The sequence below is a fragment of the Macrotis lagotis genome, chromosome X (assembly GCF_037893015.1).
Source record: "Macrotis lagotis isolate mMagLag1 chromosome X, bilby.v1.9.chrom.fasta, whole genome shotgun sequence".
Classification (NCBI taxonomy): domain Eukaryota; kingdom Metazoa; phylum Chordata; class Mammalia; order Peramelemorphia; family Peramelidae; genus Macrotis; species Macrotis lagotis.
Genome location: NC_133666.1, coordinates 585,782,709 through 585,808,153, shown reverse-complemented (window position 1 = coordinate 585,808,153; position 25,445 = coordinate 585,782,709). Strand labels below are relative to the sequence as shown.

At 39.7% G+C, this 25,445-nt stretch overlaps 1 protein-coding gene across 3 annotated transcripts in view; it reads right to left on the bottom strand.

The window, feature by feature from the left end:
• The window catches only part of TBC1D31 (TBC1 domain family member 31), a 68,132-nt gene extending 45,322 nt beyond the window's left edge, over positions 1-22,810 (bottom strand). For all 3 annotated transcript variants that reach the window (XM_074201565.1, XM_074201567.1, XM_074201566.1), the window contains exons 1-3: positions 22,632-22,810; positions 6,531-6,677; positions 2,568-2,683 (exon numbers count right to left, since the gene is read on the bottom strand). In XM_074201565.1, coding sequence (XP_074057666.1) covers positions 2,568-2,683; positions 6,531-6,677; positions 22,632-22,708 — 340 coding nt within the window. In that variant the 5' untranslated portion in view covers positions 22,709-22,810. The remainder of the gene's footprint in view (positions 1-2,567; positions 2,684-6,530; positions 6,678-22,631) is intronic.
• Positions 22,811-25,445: the final 2,635 nt, after the last annotated feature.

Here is a 25,445-nt window from a genome sequence, read left to right as displayed (position 1 = left end):
CTCATCACACAGGTACTGAAGGACAGAGTAGGTTTGTAACTTTCAATTCATTTCATGGACCTGTGCTGTCTTCCCCTTCCTGAAAGAGAAATTACTTTCAAAGAAAAACAATCCAATCCATAATCTCAAAAGAATATATCAACATTGAATAAAAACAGGTCACTTACATCAGTCACTTTGCAGTATCTGGCAATGTGTGATTATACTAAATGAGGTCTATATTTCCCAGGATCATTTAACTCACCCAAGTCTGACATCTTTCACAGAACCAAGCTTCCACCTCACTTCTGGGCCAGCTCTAATTCAAACCAACATGTATGTAAGTCTTTTTCACATGTATATGCTTGGATGCCCAGTAAAAAGTATCCTTAGTGTTCTTAATGTGACCAAAAAAGTGACCTTATATCCTTAGTAACCAAAACAATATTCTAGATCACTAAATCAATGCCTGATTAACAGTGCTCATACTAAGAGCTAAAATTCTTTAATTATATCCATGAGATCACCACATAAGATCTTTGTATTTGAAAAATCAGCACATATCATGAGGAAGCTATGTGGTGTAGTTGATAAGAGTGCTGGGCCTGGAGACAGGAAGACTCATTTTTCTGAGTTCAAATCCAGCCTCAGACACTAGTTACTAGCAAGTCATTTAAAATTCTCTTTGCTTCAGTTTCTTTATCTCTAGAATGTACTAGAGAAGGAAATGACAAACCATTTTGTTATAAAAATCCCAAATGGGGTCATAAAAAGTCAGAGATGATTGAATAAAAACATATGGTATGGCATAGATGAGGGGGATGATAAATTGTTGGACTGTTTTTTCAGTTTAACATCTAACTCAATGGTTCTGGGACCAATCTGGGGACATTACAAAAATCATGAAACATGCAGAGTGGTCTCAGAATTTTGATCTCATATAGGATTGCTTAATCTATTTAATTAAAATTTTTACAGTTTTTGATTATGAAGTGTACTAAAGATAATGTCACTGGGTCTGCCATTTGAAATAAGTACAAATTTTGTATGACTTGCTCAACCAGCAGTGAGCTGGATGTCACAGATGAAGAAGAATCTTTTATAAGCCACAATCCCAGAATAAACAGTAATAATTTTGTATATGATACATTAATAATATTAACAGTATTTATCAATCCCAGAATAAACAGTAATAATTTTGTATATGATACATTAATAATATTAACAGTATTTATTGAAAACCTACTATACATCAGGTACTGTCTTCAGTGTTTGTAACACAAAGACCAAGACTGAAACAATTACTACTCCATCCAGGGCTGGAGTGAAATAAGAACCAGGGAATGATGCATATGATGATTGCCACCATAGAAATGGGACCACAAAATGATGCTAGGTGCTTATGGGTTATAATGAGCAAGCTTAGTCTTGGGAGAAGGGTGAAGAAAACATGCTGCCCTCTCTGCTTTTGGAAGAGGTAGGCAGATACAGGTGCAGAGTAGAATATACACCATTAGTCACAGCTGATATATTGGCTGGTTTTGCTGAACTGCTATTTCCCCCCTATTTCTTGTTTAATATTTTTGAGTAACTGGGGGGGGGGGGGGAGGTGGAAGAGAGGAAGAAAAGAAATAAGCACTTATATATCAGCTTTTATTTTAAAATTATTATATCATTTGATCCTCACAACAACCCCAGGAGGTATATACATTATCCTCATTTGACAATTGAGGACACTGAAGCTAACAGCCTTGTCCAAAGTCATACAGCTGGGAAGTATTGGAGGCCAGACTTGAACTGAGGTCTTCCTGACTCTGTAGCTAATCCTCTACCCATCTCAGTATTACCAATTCTAGCCACAATGCCAGCAGTGCCAATGAATGTGATGTAACAAGAAAAAATATCAATTAAATCTCATAAAGAAAAATCTTCAAGCTAATCATGAAATCTGGGGATTTCAATGAGTCAATTACAACTGCCCTATTCATCTTTATGATCAACTTCACTGATTATTCATGGGCCTACAACTGCCATCAAGCCTTCTTTTGGTGAAGATGGGGAAATAAAGACCATTCCAAAAAAGTATGGTGTCTGCTGGCCCTTCAAGAATCTTTTCAGTTCAAGAAAATAAAAACTAAATGTCTCACAGAAACACAGGGAAGCCTTGGTCTACTGAATACTATTTCCTTAGTATACTTCATTTTTACAATGGGTCTATTGGTGAAATGGTATAAGTTTAAGAAATTTTACTAAGTCAAACTGCATTTAAATTTATTAGGAGAGTTTAACCTTCAAAGAAATACTTATAAATTTTCTGTAAATGGAAATATGTCTTAGTTTATCTTTTTTATAAATCTGAATTTACATACTTCATCCTTTTAAAGTATATGCAGACGTGTCCTTTATTTCTACTTTGATAAAGACTAAAAGTGGTTTAGGACCTCAGAAAGACTCTAGAATCTCCTGCCAAGTATGGCATAGTTCTAAACTTATAGAGCAGAACAAAGGAGAGTATTTGCACGTCTTGCCTTTGAATAATCAATTATATCTTACTATATTATAGAAAGACAAGCAGGAAGGATTTTTACCTGTATCAAAACACTTGATAGAATAATCTGCCAAAGCCACAAGGAATTCAGATTTCCTGTGAAGATTAAAGGCCAGAGCTGTGGAAGCTTGATTTGTTCGTTGAACAAGAGTAAACCTATTTTTAAAAAAAATTATTCAATTAGTATAAGAGACTATTCATTTCTTTTTGGTTTGCACTTCAGAACCTACCTATCTTAACTTCCCAATCTATTATTCATCCCTTTCTTTCATGCTTTCCATGTTTCAGCAGACAGGTCTTCAAGTTGTCCTTCACAAAAAGCAATCCTCCTTTCCTCAATGGCCTATGAACTGGAGCTCCTCCTAGAAGAGGTGCTCTCCCTTTCTCCCTGATGCCTTTCAGAATCCATACCTTCCTTTAAAACCCAGTTTACCCACCATCTTGAGTGAGAAGCTTTTCCTGGTCTCTCCAAAGGCCAGAACTCTCCTCTCCCCCTTGCAGGTTACTTTATAGACACTATGTATTTTGCATAAACCTATACATGAGCATTGTCAACACTTTAAGAATGGCAAGTCCTTGAAGGCAGGTACTGTTTTATTGTTGTCTTTGTTATCTTCAACAATACCAGGGACTCCAAATAAATGCTTGAGGTTCAATGATTGTTAATTAATAAGCCTAGAAGCTAATGAAATATTTTTTCTAATGCCTCAGTCATTTTCATTTCTTGGGAAAAACTCCTTCAAAACCTGTATCCAAAAGTGACTTGGGACCCTGTTCAATTGGCTCCCTAAGAGGCAGTGACACTGCTGAATAGCAGTGTGGATTTCTATGGAGCTTATTCAGGAAGCACCATGCACCCACTCTGACTACTGAAGGGGCTACAAAAGGAGCCTACCTTAGTCAAACTTGGCTATTCAAGCAGTAATCTAAGTGGTTTAGAACCAAAACACCTTATATTTTATTTTTAAAGTATAAAAAGGGATACTGGCTTCATACATATTAGTCATAAAGATAATCAGAACCAATAGGATTATCTTCAAAAAATGGGCTAAAGAAATATGGAAAGATCAATGAAGTAGATCTAGCAAAGAGATAATGAAATATACTTCTTTATTACAGCAAAGAAATGGAAGATATTTATTCTCAATGAAAGTCAAAATTATTGCTTAATTTCTTTTCTTATAAGGAAGAGTTCAATACGGAATAGGGAATGGGAATTATTGTGATACAGAAAGGATGTCAATAAAAGTTTTTTTAAAAAATGAATTTTCACTTATTGAACATTCAACAACCCACTAGCCAATATGATGGGGGATAAATTCTTTCTTTTTGATGACTACATATTCTTATGAAGCAAGGCATCATCTCAGATTATAATGCCAGATGAAAAATTTTCAAGGAGTTAGAATACCAGCAAAATATACTTAAAGTATAACAAACAATAGCATTTACCATTTAATCACTCAATCAGGAGGTACCTAGCACCTAGACCTCAGAGTTATTCTGCATATCAACTCTGAACTGAAAAGGACTGAAGGGCTGGTCATGTGTTTTTTTTAATTATGCAAATATTTTTGTTTTCCAATACATACAATAGTAATTTCTACCTACCATTTTTTGTTAAGGTTTTAAATTTTACACATTTTTCTCCACCCTCCCTTCCCTCTCCCTACTCCCCCCACAAAAGGCACTATGATAATCTTTACATTGTTTCCATGCTATACACTGATCAAAATGAACTGTGTTCAGAGGCAAATCATATATCCTTGAGGCAAAAAAAAAATATTAGAGATAGCAAAATTATGTAGTACATAAGACAACTTTAAAAAAAAGTAATCTGTTTAAACTGCACAGTTCTTTCTGTCACATCACCTAAAACTGTCCCTGATTATTGCACTGATGGAATGCGCAAGTCCATTAAGGTTGATCATAACCCCCATGTTGCTGTTAGGGTGTACAATGTTGTTTTGGTTCTGCTCATCTCACTCAGCATCACTTCATGCAAGTCTTTCCAGGCTTCTCTGAAATCCCATTCCTCCTGGTTTCTAATAGAACAATAGTGTTCCATAACATACACATGCCACAACTTGTTCAGCCCTTTCCCAGTTGATGGACCTTCACTCAGTTTCTAATTCTTTGCCACCACAAACAGGGCTGCTATGAATATTTTTGTACAAATGATGGTTTTACCCTTTTTCATGATCTCTTCAGGGTATATAGACATTTTTATTGCCCTTTGGGTAGAATTCCAAATTGCTCTCCAGAAAGGTTGGATGAGTTCAAAACTCCACCAACAGTGTATTAATGTCCCAGATTTCCCACATCCCTTCCAACATTGCTCATTATCTTTTCTGGTTGCATTGGCCAATCTGAGAGGTGTGAGGTGTTATCTCAGAGATGCTTTAATTTACATTTCTCTAATCAGTAATGATTTGGAGCAATTTTTCATATGACTATAGATAGCTTTGATTTCCTCATCTGTAAATTGACTTTGCATATCCTTTGACCATTTGGCAATTGAGGAATGGCTTTTAGTTTTTGTAAATTTGATTCTGTTCTCTATATATTTTAGAAACAAGTATCAGAAATACTATTGTAAAAATTGTTTCCCAATTTACTACACTTCTTTTAATCTTGGTTAGAGTGGTTTTGTTTGTGCAAAAGCTTTTAAATTTAATATTATCAAAATTATCCAGTTTGTTTTTTATGATGTTCTCCATTTCTTCCTTGGTCATAAACTGCTTCCCTTTCCATAGATCTGTCAGGTAAACTATTCCTTGTTTTTCCTAGTGTGCTTATAATATTGTCTTTTATATCTAAATCATGTACTCATTTTGATCTTATCTTGGTATAGGGTGTGAGATGTTGGTCTAATCCAAGTTTCTGCCATACCAACTTCCAATTTTCCCAAAAGTTTTTATCAAAGAGAGAGAGTTCTTATCCCAGAGGCTGGACTCTTTGGGTTTATCAAACAGCAGATTACTATAATTGTTTCCTGCTGTCTCTTTCGCACCTAATCTATTCCATCGATCCACTATTCTACTTCTTAGCCAATACCAGTTTTGATGACTGATGCTTTATAATATAATTTTAGATATGGGAAGGCTAAGTCACCTTCTTTTGCACTTTTTCCATTAAATCCCTTGATATTCTTGACTTTTTGTTTCTTCATATAACAAGTGCTTTTTTAAAATAGATAAAGTACCAGATAAATCAGCCTTATGTGAAAGAAGATTCATTCTCTCATGTCCCTGGATCTGATGCACAGTAAATAATGAATAAAACTGGTCCACTGAGATACATTGGTCCACTGAGATAATTAACTCTCTTACTAAATTAATCTAATCTTAACCACCAGACAGTAAATGAGAAACTGGTAATGAAGAGAAAGAACTCACAAATTAAAAAGAAAACTAAGTTATAGGTAGAAACTCCTCCAAGTCAATCATTAATTTCTTTAGCACAGGCAGGTATCATGTCCTAATCATATTTGAATCCTACAAGGTATCAAACTCAAATAGAAACAGGGCCACAAAAATCAACCATAAAAATCCCCTATAGTTCACATACTTAAAAAACCACACATTAACACTGTCTCTGTTCTATGGTATTTTAATTTACTTTGTTAAATATTCCCCAATTTCATTTTAATCTGGGTTGAAATCACAGTCTACACTTTGACATCTCTGCTCTAGAGTATGAAGTTGATTACCCGTTGGAATATTTTTTATAGCCCAGGTGTCTCCCTATCTTACCCAGTCTGCAAGTATAGTGATCACTTCCAGGCCTGAACCTACCCACTAATCATAAGGAAAGTTTTGACCTGCTGTTTCTGACCTGGACAGTTAGCCCCTCTTTAGGCAGGCTGGTGGATCCCTGCCCTAACTTACTGAAGAGCTCAGAACTCCTTAGCTCAGCAACCTACCCCTTAGCAAGGATGACAGGTATGTCTCACCATGCCCAACCTCTTTGTAGCTGATGCTGCCAAGTGAAGAATCTTTACCTGTTTCCACTCAGGTCAAAAACATAGATATTTCCTTGGTGGTCTCCAGCAATGAAGGCATCTCCTGTAGAATCAAAAGCCACGTTCAAAAACCTCAAGGACTTTGGCTGATATTCTGCAGCAGTGTGAACAATATTCACTATGAGTCTGTTTTGAAAGAAAAACAACTTTAATTAAAGTACATGTCAGTAATTGCTGGACATTAAAAAATATGACTTCAGTACACTTTTTTAGTGCTAGAGAAATGGTATTTTCAAAATAAATGCAATATTCCCCTACACCTCAAGAAACAATTTAAAATAATTTCTGAGAAAAAACATAAGGTTAGGGATTGTTTACTTGGGGGAAGTGAAGTGTTTGTCTGGAGCTGTGGTTTTGCTGATTTGGGAAGGTCTAAGACACTACCATTATCAGTGGAGGTCAGGACCTCTTCTGCAACTTGTCCAGGGCAATGAGGAGGTAGCACAGGGTCATAAGCCAGGATAGTTCAAGATCAAACCTGAACCCAGATCTTCCTGACTCCAAACCTGCTCCCTATCCAATCATGCATTCAATCAATCACTGTTAAAGAAGGAACCAATGCATATTTATTGTGCATGACCATAGGCAAGGTCATTTAACTTCTCTAAACACCAGTTTCCTCATCTGAAAAATGGGGATAATTTTGCACTGTTTATTTCAAACTTAGAGTGAGAAAAGTGCTGAGTTACATATACTGATACTTGGTAGAAATAACCAACTTATGAAAAGTCTAGATTCTAATTAAAAATTATCAGTGAATGAAAACCACCAGTTAAATGGAAATTCAGATGGGTAAATGAGGTTCCACAGATATGTTATTAAATTCTGTAAGGTATAGTAGCTATGAAAGACTTCTCTTAATAGCTACCCTATCAAATATGACACTGATATATCATTTAAGGCCCTTAAAACTCATCATTAACATATTTTTATTTAAATTTTTTAAAGTCAAGCTGATATTTAACTATCTCATTCTCATTATAAACTGGTTAGAAATATCTAAGTGTAAACAATGACAGGTCAAATATTATTATACCCTTCAAATATCTAAAAAATATTTTTCTAAGGTTACTCCTGTGTCAAGAATAACAAACACTATTTACTAAAATTTCCAACAACTCTGGACTGCAAAAGATCCGTTCAAAAGCCTGCATGAGGGGAACAATTTAATGGCTGACTCAGCACTGACCATACTGGTTCCAACCTGTGGCCTGAGAACTGTTCTGTGCTGCCTGACAGTAAGGAATTCATAAATTCTACAATGCAAAGAGTTGTCTTTTTGTTCCTTATTTAGTGCCAAAAAAAACGAGCAGTGTGATTCAGTCTTCTCCAGTCTGAATTAGTGTCTCACATGTATTTGCTATTTTTCACACAATTCATTTGAAACTATTACTGACCTCAAGGTAAGGTTTTTTTCTCTTACCATCCATTTTCTCAGATATTATCAGCATAATTACTATTATCTTATAATAGCTATGTTAAAAGAGATCTTCATCCTTGAAAATGCTAAACGAAAAAACCCCATCGGTCTTAGGGAAGGGCTACAGAGAGGCAAAGAGACGTTTAAAAGAACAATGTTTTTTTTAATTTAAATTTGTTTTATTAAAGATATTATTTGAGTTTTACATTTCCCCCCCAATCTTGCTTCCCTCCCCCCTCCCCCCCACAGAATGCACTCTGTCAGTCTTTACTTTGTTTCCATGTTGTACCTTGATCCAAATTGTGTGTGATGAGAGAGAAATCATATCCTTAAAGAGAAGTCTAAGAGGTAACAAGATCAGACAATAAGCTATGTTTTTTTTTCTAAATTAAAGGGAATAGTCCTTGTACTTTGTTCAAACCCCACAGCTCCTTATCTGGATACAGATGGCACTCTCCTTTGCAGACAACCCAAAATTGTTCCCAACTGTTGCACTGATGGAATGAGCAAGTCCTTCAAGGTTGAACATCACTCCCATGTTGCTGTTAGGGTGTACAGCGTTTTTCTGGTTCTGCTCATCTCACTCAGCATCAGTTCATGCAAATCCTTCCAGGTTTCCCTGAAATCCCGTCCCTCCTGGTTTCTAATAGAACAATAGTGTTCCATGATGTACATATACCACAGTTTGCTAAGCCATTCCCCAATTGAAGGACATTTATTGGATTTCCAATTCTTTGCCACCACAAACAGGGCTGCTATAAATATTTTTGTACAAGTAATGTTTTTACCCTTTTTCCTCATCTCTTCAGGGTATAGACCCAGTAGTGGTATTGCTGGGTCAAAGGGTATGTACATTTTTGTTGCCCTTTGGGCATAAGAACAATGGTTTTAACTGTGAAAGGAACAGGGTTCAAATTCTAACTGACTATTAGGCAGGTCACTTAACCTTTCTGATTCTCAGTTTCCTCATAAGACTAGATTGGCCTCTAAAGTCCCATTTAATTCTACACTTATAATCTTAGGAAATCATAGGTGAAAATCTAATGATAACAGTTAACATTTCTTTCTTTTTTTTTTGTAAGGCAATAGGGTTAAGTGGCTTGCCCAAGGCCACACAGCTAGGTAATTATTAAATGTCTAAGGGGGAGGGCTAATTTGAACTCCTGCTTCAGGGGCCAGTGCTCTATCTACTGCCACCTAGTAGCTCCGGGGAGTTAACATTTCTATAGAGCTTTAAGGTTTTCATTACAGTGCTGGATCCTAACAACCATCAGTGTGGTTGATATCAACTCTCATTTTCCATTGAGGAAATGAAGACTCAGAAAGATTAGCCCTGAGTCACACACATTAAATATAAGAAGAAAAGTTAAGTCTAAGCTTCTCTTGATTTCATATCCAATACTCTTCCCATTTAGAGATGTAGCAAATATGCCATAGAGGAAAGCATTCTGGACTTGGAATCGGGAAGTCTGGAAATGATTACAGCCTTAGACACTTATTGTGCATGACCATAGCTAAGTTCATTTAACTTCTCTAAACTCCAGTTTCCTCATCTGAAAAATGGGGTTAGTTTTTATCTCAGCCTTAGAGTGAGAAAAGTGCTTTGGAAACTTATATTGGGTTTTTTCATACAACTTTCTAAATCATCTTTTCACTAATGCACATTAAATCCAGTTAGAGCAAAAAACATCAGGTTTTTCAGGATCACTTTGAGGAATAGCAAAATTCATATAAATATTGATTCCCAAGAGAAGAAAAACAACTTGAAGCCAAAGGTCCTGGGATGGCAAATAAATTAATCAAAAATCTGTTTTTGATGGTTATATTAAGAGTAAGCACTCAGGGACAGCTAGGTGGCCCAGTGGATAAAGCACTGACCTTGGCGTCAGGAGCACCTGAGTTCAAATCTGGCCTCAGACATTTAGGGGCGTCTAGGTGGCGCAGTGGGTAAAGCACTGGCCCTAGAGTCAGGAGTACCTGGGTTCAAATCCAGTCTCAGACACTTAATAATTACCTAGCTGTGTGGCCTTGGGCAAGCCACTTTAACCCCATTGCCTTGCAACCTTAAAAAAAAAAAGAGTAAGCACTCTATACAATTCCTGCTATTAGCACCTACTACATAAGATAGTTAATTTCAAAGGGACTGTGGAAAACTCAGAGCTATTGTAGATGTCAGGAACAAACTCTGGGTTCTAGGTACAGCAAAGCAATCTATTCACCTCCTTTTGCATGTGTAATCCACTTTCTGAGATTCTGTATTAAAATGAGAAAGCGACTTTTTATATTCTAGGGGGTGGGGGGAGAAGGCTATGATACCCAGATGGCACAATCACACCTCAGGAGGAAAATGTGTTTTCACAACAATTAGACAAAGAGTACTGCTTGGGATGGTGTTGGGTCAGGCTGACTATCGCTAGCTACAGAAAAAGTGCATATACAAGTCCATTACATTGCCCTTCTGTGGAGCAGGTGCTCAAGAAATAGGTGATATTGCTCCAGATGAACAATGAGAAAGCTCAGAACTGATGATAATAATAATAACCAACATTTATAGAGCGCCCACAATGTGCCAGCTATTTTACCATTACAATCTCATTTCATTCTCACAAAAACCTTTGGAGGCAGGTGCTATAATGATCATCAATTTACAGACAGGAAACTGAGGCAAATAGAGGTGACGTGACTTACAGTCACAACTAATAAATGTCTGAGGCTGGATTTGAAGTCAGGTCTTTCTGACTCCAAGTTCAGCATTCTATCCACTGAGCCACTCTGCTACCTATGATCACATTGGATTATGATGACAAAAATGATAAACCCCTTTACAAAGTCTATATATACTAAATGACAGTAAAAATGATAAATATGCCAAGACAGTTTAAAAAAAAGAAAGGAAAAAAATCCCCAATATTCTCTCTGTGATACTAGAAATTGGCTTTGAATCATGAAATACCATGTAAAAAGTTTCAGGAAACCCAAAGAGTTAACAGGGAACTTCATTGTGAATGTAAGAAGGCAACAGCATGGTACCAATTCTGATGGACAATGAATCAGCCAGGCCATGAAGCTTACCCTAAGAGTAACAGACAGAGCTGATGGGCCATACTGGTAGCCAAAAAATATGAAAAGAACCAGAGGGTGGTCTGCAGTTTATCAGGTGAAGCACTTCCTCAAACCAATGAGATGGAATGGAGATGTCAATAGATTTGGGAAGAGGTACAGACTGATGCTACAGCCAAACAACTTCAAGGAAAAAAGCAGACTGGAGAAATACTAGGGAAACAAGCAGTTAGAGCCAGGAAGCCACATTTTGAACAAAGGTATCCGTCCCACAGCTCTTGAAGAGCTTATCAAGTAGTTATCAAGTGGCAAAGAATGTGTCCATGTAGCCAGAGACTGTCTTGCCTCTGACCTTCTGCCATCCCTAAACTGAAAATCCTGATCAATGGGAAAGGGTCATGTTCCAACTTTTCCATTCCTGTTTCCAACATGCAGTGTATCATTCGATCCAACAATTTTTCAAACACCAAAGCAAAGGATGAAGGTGAGGGTGGGGAATGAAGTATATACACAGCCAAGTAAATCTGAGGTCAAATATGGATCGGAAACCAGATCACAGATATAGGAGTTGGAAGGTTCCTCAGATAACACGTAGGCAAGGACAGTTTCAGTGGTAGTGGATAAAGCACCAGCCCTGGAGGAAGGTGGACTTGTACTTAAATTCAGTCTCTGATGCTTGATACTTCCTAGTTGTGTGACCCTGGGTAAGTTACTTAACCCCATTGCCTTGCAAAAAAAAACAAAAAAATAACAAAAATAAAAAAGATATCAGGTAGGCCAGCCTCATTTGCAGATAAGAAAACTTAGGCTCAGGAGTTGTATGATTTGCCTGAGTTCACTGAAATAGTAAGTGGTGTAACTAGTTTTGAGCTCAGAGCCTTGAAGCAGGAAACAGCCCTGAGAAAGAAGTTAAGAAATCTAAGTAGAAAATATCCATTCTCCAAAGAATAAATGATCAAATATGAACAGGTACTTCTCAAAAGAACTGTAAGTTATCAATAATTATAACTAATAAGAAGAATGCAAATTGAACTGATGCTGACCAAGATGAGCAGAACCAGAACCAGAACATTATGCACCATAACAGCAACATGGGATTGACGATCAATCTTAATGGACTTGCTCAATCTATCAGTGCAGCAATCAGGGAAAATTTTAGGGAATCTGCGATGGAGAATACCACTTGTATCCAAAGAAAGAATTGTGGCGCTTAAACGACCAAAGACTATTACCTTTAATTTTAAAAAAAAAGTTATATAATTTTGCTATCTCTTATACTTTATTTTTTTCCTTAAGGATATGATTTCTTTCTCAATACACTCAATTTTGATCAATGTATATATAGCATGGAAACAATGTAAAGACTATCAGACTTCCTTCCATGGGGGGCTGGGGGGAGGGAAAGGAGAATGGGGAAAAATTGTAAAATTCTAAAGAAAGAAAGAAGAATGCAAATTAAAGCAGTTTTGTTTTTAGCAGACTAAAAAATAAAAGAAAATGACAATTGTTGAGGAGTTATGGAAGGACAGGCATATATATTCATGAACTCATGGTAGAGCTATGCGGTGACTCAACAATTCTGGAAAACAATTTGGTACTCTACTCCAAAAATCACTAAATTATGCCTTTGACTTTGTAATGCCACTATTGAGCTTCAACCCCAAGAGATCAAAGAAAGGCCTAATGTTGAAAAAAAAAAATCCATGGTAGTGCTTTTTATCATAACAAAGAAAGGGGATATACTTCAGTTAGGGAATGGCTAAGCAAATGATGATATGTGAAAGAAATGGAATATTATTTCATTCAAAACTTGGGAAGACTAATGTAAACTGGTGCAGAGAGGAAAACAACTTTGAAAGATGAGGAATCATACTTTTTACCTCTTGACAGAGGGGTAAATAGACTAGGGGAAAAAGAATATGATAAACATTTTCTGACATCTGACACAGCATAGATCTGTTTTGTCTGATTATACTTATCACAAGGGAGGGTTTTGGGGGGGTTGGAAGGTTAGGGTGGGGAAAATAGTAATAGTGATGTTAAAAAAGAGCATTAACAAAGCACTGATAAAATACAGGGAACAGAGCAGAAGTTCAGAAAAAGACAAAAATAGAAAAGTATCAGAATTAATTGAATATTAGAATTGAAATTATATACTTTTAACATGAAACCCCAAACTATACATAATTGAGATACATGGCTTCATTTAAAAACTTTCTTGAACAGAAAATGATTATGTCTGTTAATGTCTACCAATTTTTAGTCTGCCAAGACGTGGCACTGCTAAATTCAGAAAAGAAGCTTGTAGACAAATATGGATATAAAGTAATTTTGAATCAGTAAATTAATAAGCATTTATCAAGAACTAATCCCAGGCACAGTGCTAAAAACTGGGAATTAAAAAAAATGCACCAAACATTTAATAGTCTTGGAAGTTACAGAACAATATACTATTGGGGGAAACAAGATGTTCAGTACATATATAAAAATATATTTAAGATAAATATAAAGTAATTTTGGTGGAAAGTAGCTGGGAAAGTAGGGCAGCCAATATTATGCTTCAAGAGTTAAATAAGAATGTGGAGTCAAAAGATCATCCTGAGGTACCAACCCAGGTAATCAGTAGAGTAACAGGAGGGTTTAGAAAGGGTGAAATGAGTTTTGTTTTAGACGTGCTATCATAGCCCTACTCAGTCTTCTCTTCTTTAAACAAAACACACCCAGTTCTTTCACCTGACCTTGATATAGCATGATCTTGAGATCCTTCACTATCCTTGTCACCTTTCTCTGGATGGGCTCCCAGTCTGCCAAGTAATGATGCAAAAAGAAAAAAATTTAAAATTTAAAATTTCTTTTTAAAAAAGTAGTGACGCTGTCTAACAGCAGGAGAGAGAAGGACACCCCATAGTCCTGGATGCTATACTTTTCTTGGCTATCTTATCACACCATTAATGCCTATTGAGCTTGTGATCCACTAAAAAACCCTGGATCTTTTTCAAATTTAATTTTTTTCCTAAGTCTTCTGCTTATGAAGTTGACTTTAAAAAACTCAAATATAAAGATTTTACATTTGGGCCTTTTAAATGAATCAGCTTTCCCCATTGTTCATTACTATCTACCTGACCTATTGTGATATCCTAAAACTATTTCCACTTCCCCTTTTTGCAACTTTCCCATAGTACTGCCAGAATAATTTTCCTTCTGCACATCACTCAGTTGAAAAATCTTTAAGACTCCCTATTGGTCAAACTCCTTCGCCTAGAATTCAAAAGTGTCCATAATCTTACCTTTCTAGTCCCATTTCATAGTGTCCAGACAAACTATCCTACTCTCCATGTCTTGGTTCATATGGGGTTTTCTAAGGATGAACTATCTTCCTACCATTCTTTGCCTAATGAATTCCTACACCAGTTTGGTGTTTTGTTTTGTTTTTTTGGTTTTTGCTAGGCAATGGGGTTAAGTGGCTTGCCCAAGGCCACACAGCTAGGTAATTAAGTATCTGAGGCCAGATTTGAACTCAGGTACTCCTGACTCCAGGGCTGGTGCTCTATCCACTCCTACCCCAGTTTTTTTTTTTTGCAAGGCAAATGGGGTTAAGTGGCTTGCCCAAGGCCACACGGCTAGGTAATTATTAAGTGCCTGAGACCGGATGTGAACCCAGTTACTCCTGACTCCAGGGCAGGTGCTTTATCCAATACACCACCTAGCTACCCCCTACCCCAAGTTTTTATGGCCCAAAGGTCACCCCTTTCATGATACCTTTCTTGATCCTCTATTAGTAGTGACATTTATCTCAAACTTAATATAACTTTTTTTCACAAAATGTTCTCTTCTACACTAGTATATAATCCTCTAAATCCTTTAAATGTTTGCTGGAGGAATGAATAAGCATTGCCTCTGGGCATTTCACGATCACCAATATGATTTTGGCTTGCCTGGTTAAACAGTCTTGGGGACTACAGAAATAGTTAAATTAAGATCTTAGGAGGAATGAGGTATATTAATTCTTTTAAGTGAAGGCACAATTTCATATTCAGGATGAGGGAGTTAACTATTTAAAAGGCTAAGCTGTGTGCCTTCTTCAAATGAACAGACAGCTTACTCAAAAATAAGGAATTGTACATCTTTGGGCTGCCTTCAGTTATGTGACATACTATGTTATTAATGGCTTTTAATTATTAATACTTAGTCCAGAATGATTAAAATAGCTTTTTATTAATAACTTTTCTGCAGAAAAGGACCAATTTCCCTAGTGGAAAATGACAATGAATTCTGACAATGGCCAGTCTTATATGCAATTTGAAAGACCTGCTCTTCCCCTTCCTGCCTGTCACTGGCTAGGGTTACAATCTAATCAATACACACACACACCACCCCAATACTACCACTCTTTTCCCTGTCCTGGTCATTAAACTAAAGAGCATAGGGTAGTGAACAGTAATATGCATGAACTTCATTGAGCAAAAAATACTTACAAAGGACAAGAACCCTAGGTGAATTCAGGACCAGATGGAGCAGGTCTAATCCAATCTCAGGTCCAATCAGGTTGGAATCAATTCTTTTGTCTTACACTGACATTAGTTGCACTTAGGCTCAACAGTCATAGGCAGATCCCAATCTTTGTATATATAATGTATATAATTTAAAGGATCTCCTCTTACATTTTGTGGAAGCCAAATAACCTACATTCCTCACAACATCAGAATCAACATTAAGAAATAAATGGGGGGGGGGGGGCGCGCGACTGGGTGGTGCAATGGATAGAGCACCGGCCCTGGAATCAGGAGTACCTGAGTTCAAATACGTCCTAAGACATTTAATAATTACCTAACCATGTGGCCTTGGGCAAGCCACTTAACCCCATTGACTTGCAATAAATAAACAAATGAAAAGAAATGGTTTTCTTTTTAACCTTGAATTTTATTTTATGCATTTAAAAACTTATACTGAGAAGTGGTTCACAGGTATATCCATACTGCAAAAGGGGTCCAGGACAACCAAAAGGTTCATCAGTACTGTTCTAAATCAAGGTAATACGTTTTTTCACCCACAAAATCCATAATGGAAACCAATAACCAATTGTTCACTGCCATGAACCAAGAGAATATCATTTTGAACTTCAGCAGTAGTTTTTCCAAAGAAAAGTCATCAATTTACATGCCCTTTACTTAAATACTTTTCCACAGCTGATCACTGAAGGCTTTCCATTTTTATATTAATCTCATTAGAGACTGTCAAGATATAACTACAATTTGTAAAATTTTATGAATAGCATATTTTGCTCCTCAGAAGGCAGCTTCATTCTAATCAAAGATTATTTTTAGGAATGGAATAAATTTGGGTAAATTCCTCTCTTCTCAAACAAGTAAGTTCCTTAGTTACAGAAAGTGTTTGTATTATACTCTCTATATAATCTGAAGAGTTCTATATTAGTATTGCTTTACTTAAATTTTAAGTGCTATCAATGAAAGCACCTGGGAACATCAGCAACACTTCTGCTGGTCAGTTTCATTGGTTTATATTTGTTTTCTGTTCAGTAAGAAATTTAATTTCACCCCTTATTCTACTGATGGAATCTTCTCAGCAATATTCAATGGACAGGCAGCAGGAGATCAAGTAGTACTCCAAGGTGATAAAGAGTTCAAAAACTTATTGTGAAAAGAAGCAATCTTAAGAGATTACCTAGGGTGACAATAGGTGTCTTAGGTGCTCTCTCATAAATCTTTGAAACTAAGGACTCTTAACTAAATTTTCGAGAGACAGAACCCACAGAGGGACCCAGTGAGGCAGTTCTCCTACTCAAGGTAACCTGTAAAAGGGCAGAAAGGCTCTGCTCCCCAGGGTTGGAGGGATGGCCCGCCAGAGCAAAAGAACTTCAGCCTCCCGGAGGCAGTCCCAGGGCACTGGGAGCCACAGCTCAAAGCAGGTGAGTTTCCTGACCTACGTCCTGTGGAGCACTGGGCACAAATTGGGGCAACAGCTGGGGGACCTCTGCCAGAGGGAGCCTGTGAAGCCCAGCCCTCAGGGCACACAGCCAGCAGCATGGCCAAGGCAACCCAGATCCAAGAACCAGAAGCAGGCAGAGCTGGTAAGCAGCAGGCCCCAGGGCATTATCCCATTGAACCTAGGGAGGGGAGTGAAGAGAGACTGCCGAACCCTGCCCCTGTAACAGGATGCTGGGGCTCTGACCACATTCAGATCCTGATCTCAGTCTATACCCCCCCCACCTCAGCCCCATGGCAGAGCAGGGCGCATATGGTCATTCACAGACCAGGAGGGAGGACAGAGCCTCACACACTGAGATCCTTTTGTGGGAGTGTCCCAAAAGCTCAGGAAGCACCCCAAAAACAGGCTTAAGCTGGGAAAATGAGCAAGCAGAGAAAAAAAGAGGAACACCATTGAGAAATATTTTGCATGTGAACCCAAGAAGGATCAAAACATTCAGTCTGAAGATGAGGAAGCACAAGCTCCTGCATCTAAAGACACCAAGAAAAACAGAAATTGGGCTCAGGCTATGACAGAGCTCAAAAAAGACTTTGAAAATCAAATGAGGGAGTTAGAAGAAAAACTGGGAAAAGGAGAAAGATGCCAGAAAAACATGAAAATGAAGTCAGCAGCCTAGTCAAGGAAATCCAGAAAACATTGAAGAAAATAGCATGCTAAAAACCAGCTTAGGTCAAATGGATAAAACAGTTCAAAAAGTTATTGAGGAGAAGAATGCTTTTAAAAGCAGAATTGGCCAGATGGAAAAAAGAGATAAGAAAGCTCTCTGAGGAAAACAAATCCTTCAGACAAAGAATAGAACTCAGGGAGACTGATGAATTTACAAGAAATCAGGACTCAATACTTCAAAACCAAAAAAATGAAAAATTAGAAGAAAATGTGAAACATCTCATTGAAAAAACAACTGATATAGAAAATAGATTTAGGAAAGATAATTTAAAAATTATTGGAATACCTTAAAGTCATGATCAGGAAAAGAGCTTTGACATCATTTTCAAAGAATTACTACAGGAAAATTGCCCTGATATCCTAGAAGCAGAGGGCAAAATAGAAATGGAGAGAATCCACCAATACCCGTGAGAAAGAGATCCCAAAAAACCAACCACTAGGAATATTATAGCCAAGTTCCAGAATTCCCAAGTCAAAGAGAAAATATTACAAGCAGCCAGAAAGACACAGTTCAAATATCGTGGAGCTGCAGTCAGAATCACACAGGACTTAGCAGCAACTATGTTGTAGGGCTTGGAATAGAATATACCAGAAGGCAAAAGAGGTTGGAATGCAACCAAGAATCAACTACCCAGCAAAACTGAATGTCCTCTTCCAGGGAAAAAGATGGACTTTCAATGAACCAGGGGAATTTCAAATGTTCCTGTTGGAATGGCCAGAGCTTAACAGAAGGTTTGATCTTCAGATATAGGACTCAGATGAAGCATAGAGATTGGAGGAGAGGGGGGAAATATGAGGGACTTAATGAGGATGAACTGCATGTATTCCTGCATAGAAAAGTGACACTGATAATACTCATATGAACCTTCTCAGTTAATAGAGCAGGTAGAGGGAGCTTTTATAGATGAAGCACAGGAGGAAGCTGAATTTGAAGATAAAATATGGTGTAAAAATGGAGTCAATAGAAAAAAAGGGAAATGTAATGGGAGAAAGAAAAAGGAGAGGGGGGGAATAGGCCAAGATATGTCATATAATAAGATTTTTTCTTTATTACAATGAGCTACTGCAATGATATGGAAGAGGGGAAGACAAAGGGGAATGAGGGAACCTTTGTTCTCATCAGAGGTGGCTAGGAGAGGAAACAGCATATATACTCAATGGGGTATAGACATCTGGAGTAAGAAGGGGGGGCAGGGGAAGAGGTGGGGATGTGAATAAAGGAGGAGAAGATGGACCACGGGGGGAGAGTGGTCAGATAGAACACATTTTCCTTTTTACTTCTTGCAAGGGGCTGGGATTGGATGGCCTGTCCAGGACCACAGGGCCAGGTAGATTCTGGGCCTAAGGGGTGGTATGGGGGCTCAGGGCCTCTTGGCCCCAGGACCAGGGATCTGTCTGCTGTGCCACTCAGTGACCCTACAGCAGAGTCAGAGTGAAAGGAGAGAGAAAATATAGCACATGGTAGTGGAGAAATAGGAAAGGAGGGAGTTGCAATCAGCAATGGCAACAGTGGAAAAATATGGAAGTAACTTTTGTGATGGCCTTATCATAAAAAATGTGATTGACCCGTGACAGAGTTGTTGGTGTTGGAACAAAGACTCAAGCACATTTTTTAATTATTATTATTTTGGGGGGCGTGGAGAGCAAATGGGGTCGGGTGGCCTGCCTGGGGCCACATAGCAGGGTGATCGTTGGGTGTCTGAGGCCAGAATCGGACCCAGGTGCTCCTGGCTCAAGGGCCAATGCTCTGTCTGCCACCCAGCCACCCCTACTATTATTACTATTTTATTTTATTTTGGGTCTTTTTTTTTCTTTTTTTGGTTTTTGCAGGGCAATGGGGTTGGGGTGGCTTGCATATCACACGGCTGGGTGATTGTTGGGTGTACGGGGCTGGATGTGAGTTCGGATGTTCATGGCTTCAAGGCTGGTGCTCCGTCCATTGTGCCACCTGGTCATACCTACAATTATTACTATTATTTTTTTCCACTTCCAACCCTATGGTCAATTGTCCATTTGGGGCAGTTAAGTTGACACTCAGTTAAGAGTGCCAGGTCTGGAGTCTGGAAGACGCCTCGAGTTCAAATATGGCCTCAGACATTTAAATTAGAAATTATATGCCCCAGAGAAAGTCACTTTGCCTCAGTTTTTTCATCTGAAATGAGCTGGAGAAGGTAATGGCCAACCACTCCAGTATCTTTGCCAAGAAAATATCCCGAACAGGGTCAAGGAAGAATTGGACAGGACTAAACAACAATTGTCCATTCACTGAACAAATGCTTATATAGCCAGCTACTATGTCGAAGAGGGGAGGTTTTTTTTGGGGGGGGGGATACAAAAATGGACAATTATGTTCCCAACCTTCCTAAGACTATTTCTAAGTTCCATTCTTCTGGGTCTGCTCTTGGGGTCACTAGCTCATAACTCTTTCTTCTCTCACATCATTACTCAAAGACACAAGAGAGGAGGATGTGGAACTCTACTTTGAAGGACAGATAGAATAGAAGAAACATGGTTAGGAAGACAACCTCCTTCCCATCACAGTTGCCCCTTAATAAATATTTACAGATTAACATACAAGAGTGTGCATGCATGTGTTTATGCAACAGGAGGAAGAAATAATGTTCACCAACCTGGGAAAGCTAAACCAGAACTGGAAAAAGAGATGTTTCCCTAAAAAGAAAATTGGGCTAGCTGGAGGACCTGGGTTCAATTCTTGACTCAAACCTATTAATTTCCCCATTTTTAAAATAAAACTAAGGGTCCTAAACTTAGAACTGGAAGGAACTGCAGATGCTATCTAATCCATCATAAAGAAGGAAATCAAACAGCAGCAATAGATAGAAAGAGAAATTCCATTCAAAGTAACAGTAAACAACATAAAATACTTGGAAGTCCATCTGCCAAGGAAGACTCAGAAATTATATGAAAACAACTATAACACACTATTCACACAAATAAAATAGATCTAAACAATTGGACAAATGTCAATTGCTCATGGGTAGGCCAAGCTAATATAAAAATGACAATTCTATCTAAATTAAATAACTTATTCAGGGCCATACCAATCAAAGTTCCACAAAATAACTTTTTTGAGCTAGGAAAAATAGTAACTAAATTCATATGGAGGAACAAAAGGTCAAGAATATAAAGGCAATTAATGAAAAAAAATGCAATGGAAGAAGGTCTACTCACACTAGATCTGGTTGATTCTTGTCCAATCAAACTTCCAAAAGATAACTTTTTTGAACTTGGAAAAATAGTAACTAAATTCATATGGAGGAACAAATCATATGGAGGAACAAAAGGTCAAGAATATCAAGGCAATTAATGACAAAAAATGCAAAGGAAAAAGGTCTACTCATACTAGATCTGGTTGGTTCTTGTCCAAAGAATATATTATAGAGTAGTGGATTAGTGAAACTGATGAGCAAAAGAAATCAGTAAATAAATAAAGTAACCTGCTGTTTGCTAAACCCAAAGATTCCAGCTTCTGGGTTAAGAATCACTCTTCCATAAAAACTGCTGGAAAAACTGGCAGAAACTAGGCATAGATCAACATCTCACACCCTATACTATGATTAGGGTGAAATGGGTACAGGTGTGTAAAATGTGACAGCATATAAGCCAATGGTTTATCCATGGAAAGTAGAGCTGCTTTAAAGAATTTGAAATTGAAGAAATGCCCATCATTTGGGGAATGGCTGAACAAATTTTGGTATGTGAATGTGATGGAACACTTTTGTTTTATTAAGATATCTTGAGGAACAAGATTTCAGAAAAGCCTTGAAGTAGCTGCATGAAGTGGAATGTGCACAAGTGGAAGAATCAATACCCGCTAACAGCAACACCAACTCACTATCAACGGACTTGTTCATTCCAGCAGTACAATAATCAAAGACAATTCTAAAAGACTTGTGATGGAGAATGCCAACTATATCCAGAGAGGAAAATGTGGAATTTAAATGCAGACCAAAGCTTACCACCTTCAATTTTTAAAAGTTGTCTTATGTATTACTTCTTTTTTCTAATTTTTTTTTGCCCTTCCATTTGGATTGGATTCTCTTCTTCCACGAAAAGATTAGAATGAATCAATGTTTAGGATAGCGTTCTGTCAGGGGAAAGGGGAAGGGAAGGGAGAGGAGGCAGAGAGAAAAATGTAAAACTCAAAACCAAGGTCAAATAAATGCAAACTGTTGTTGCGTGTTGAAAAAAACAAATAAAAAAATTTTAAGAAGGTGCATCTGTATCCAGATAAAGAACCGTGGAGTTTGTTCAAGGTCTGTTCCCTTTAATTTAGGGAAAAACCCTAATATCTTATTGTCTGATCTTGTTATCTCTTATACTTTATGTTTCTTCCTTAAGGACATGATTTCTCGCTCATCACATTCAATTTGGATCAGTGTGTCTACCATGGAAACAATATAAAGACTGGCAAAGCGTCTTCTGTGGGGGTGGGGTAAGATTAAGGAGAAATTGTAAAACTCATAATAAATAAAATTTTTAATTAAAAAAATTCGTGAAAAATAAAAAAGGTGCCAGCGCTCTCTAGTCCGACCTAGGGAGACCCGGCCGCCCGCCTTTTTGACGGAGGAAAGGGAGGATGCTGAGGGCCGATGAACGCCATCAACCCGATCCCCCTCTTCAATCCCGGGAGGGCACCGAGGCCCAGGGGGACGCGGGCGCCGTTCAATCCAAGCCCCTGCTTTTGGGGGGCTACAAAAGGGGAAACTGAGGCCCTGGTTTCCCCCCCCCCCCAAAGACAACTGCTGTCAATCCGAGGAGGCGGAGGTCACCCAGGGTAAACGAGCGCCCCGCCCCCCCGGGCCGCCCCGCCCCCCCCCCCGCCCCCGGCTCCGGCCGGAGCTCGCGCCCCTGCCGCCCGGCCGCGGGCCCCCCTCAGCCTCCTCGCCGCCCCCCGCCGCCTTTACCCGTCCCGCGTCGCCGGGCACGGCTTCCGGAGCCAGATCTTGCCGGACTCGCGGGCGCCCACGTCGGATTGCTGCATGGCGGGGGCGTCTGCGGCGGCCGCTGCGGCCTGCGGGGCTGCGGGGGGCGCGGGAGCTGCGGCTGGCCAACCGCCCTCGGCGCTGCTCCCGACCGCCACCACGCGCGGCCCGCGCTGCGCCAGGCTCCAGTCCGCGCGGCCCTGGCCTCGGCCCGCACCAACATGCGGGGGGGGCGCCCTCTCAGGGCCGGGCTCCACGGTCGCCGCGGGCCCTTGCAGCTCCGGAACCGTGAGGCGCCGATCCATAGATATGAGACGACGGAGGCTTGATTTTTAATTGGCCCAAACCGACTTTTCCACACAACTGCCGAGGCCCAGAAGTCGAACGTCCTCCCCCTCTCGATTTCTAGAATGGAACAGGCCGATTGTGAACTCCTCGGACTCCGCCCCCTTCCCGGGATTGTTTTGGGAGAACGCTAAGACTCCTGGGAACGGTAGTTTGCTAGCGCCTTCAGGCTCTTAGGCTAGCAGAGGCCTTCCGGGTTCAGAGACACTTACATCCGGGGCTGGAAGGGCCCGTTCGCGGTCTCGGAGCCCCGCCCCCCGGGGGCACAGTGTGGTGCCCGCACGTGGCAACCTCCCCTTCCGGACGCGCCCCCCCCTCGGCTTTTGTTACCAGGCTCCGCCCAGCCTGGGATGAGGGAGCGGGTATTAATCTCCTACTGTATTCCAGGCCTTGGGGATAAGCAATCATGCATAATCCCGTACTGTATTCCAGGCCTTGGGGATAAGCAATCATGCATAATCTCCTACTGTGTTCCAGGCCTTGGGGATAAGCAATCATGCATAATCTCCTACTGTATTCCAGGCCTTGGGGATAAGCAATCATGCATTAATCTCCTACTGTATTCCAGGCCTTGGGGATAAGCAATCATGCATAATCCCGTACTGTGTTCCAGGCCTTGGGGATAAGCAATCATGCATAATCGCATACTGTATTCCAGGCCTTGGGGATAAGCAATCATGCATAATCGCATACTGTATTCCAGGCCTTGGGGATAAGCAATCATGCATAATCTCCTACTGTATTCCAGGCCTTGGGGATAAGCAATCATGCATAATCTCCTACTGTATTCCAGGCCTTGGGGATAAGCAATCATGCATAATCTCCTACTGTATTCCAGGCCTTGGGGATAAGCAATCATGCATAATCTCCTACTGTATTCCAGGCCTTGGGGATAAGCAATCATGCATTAATCTCCTACTGTATTCCAGGCCTTGGGGATAAGCAATCATGCATAATCCCGTACTGTCTACTGTGTTCCAGGCCTTGGGGATAAGCAATCATGCATAATCCCGTACTGTGTTCCAGGCCTTGGGGATAAGCAATCATGCATAATCTCCTACTGTATTCCAGGCTTTGGGGATAAGCAATCATGCATAATCTCCTACTGTGTTCCAGGCCTTGGGGATAAGCAATCATGCATAATCTCCTACTGTATTCCAGGCCTTGGGGATAAGCAATCATGCATAATCTCCTACTGTATTCCAGGCCTTGGGGATAAGCAATCATGCATTAATCCCGTACTGTGTTCCAGGCCTTGGGGATAAGCAATCATGCATAATCTCCTACTGTATTCCAGGCCTTGGGGATAAGCAATCATGCATTAATCTCCTACTGTATTCCAGGCCTTGGGGATAAGCAATCATGCATAATCCCGTACTGTGTTCCAGGCCTTGGGGATAAGCAATCATGCATAATCCCGTACTGTGTTCCAGGCCTTGGGGATAAGCAATCATGCATAATCTCCTACTGTATTCCAGGCTTTGGGGATAAGCAATCATGCATAATCTCCTACTGTGTTCCAGGCCTTGGGGATAAGCAATCATGCATAATCTCCTACTGTATTCCAGGCCTTGGGGATAAGCAATCATGCATAATCCCGTACTGTATTCCAGGCCTTGGGGATAAGCAATCATGCATAATCTCCTACTGTATTCCAGGCCTTGGGGATAAGCAATCATGCATAATCGCATACTGTATTCCAGGCCTTGGGGATAAGCAATCATGCATAATCTCCTACTGTATTCCAGGCCTTGGGGATAAGCAATCATGCATAATCCCGTACTGTGTTCCAGGCCTTGGGGATAAGCAATCATGCATAATCCCGTACTGTATTCCAGGCCTTGGGGATAAGCAATCATGCATAATCGCATACTGTATTCCAGGCCTTGGGGATAAACAATCATGCATTAATCTCCTACTGTATTCCAGGCCTTGGGGATAAGGAAGCGTGCATTAATCCTGTACTGTATTCCAGGCCTTGGGGATAAGCAATCATGCATTTATCCCTTACTGTATTCCAGGCCTTGGGGATAAGGAAGCATGCATTAATCCCGTACTGTGTTCCAGGCCTTGGGGATAAGCAATCATGCATTAATCCTGTACTGTATTCCAGGCTTTGGGGATAAGCAATCATGCATAATCCCGTACTGTGTTCCAGGCCTTGGGGATAAGCAATCATGCATAATCCCGTACGGTGTTCCAGGCCTTGGGGATAAGCAATCATGCATAATCTCCTACTGTATTCCAGGCTTTGGGGATAAGCAATCATGCATAATCTCCTACTATATTCCAGGCCTTGGGGATAAGCAATCATGCATAATCTCCTACTGTATTCCAGGCCTTGGGGATAAGCAATCATGCATTAATCCCGTACTGTGTTCCAGGCCTTGGGGATAAGCAATCATGCATAATCTCCTACTGTATTCCAGGCCTTGGGGATAAGCAATCATG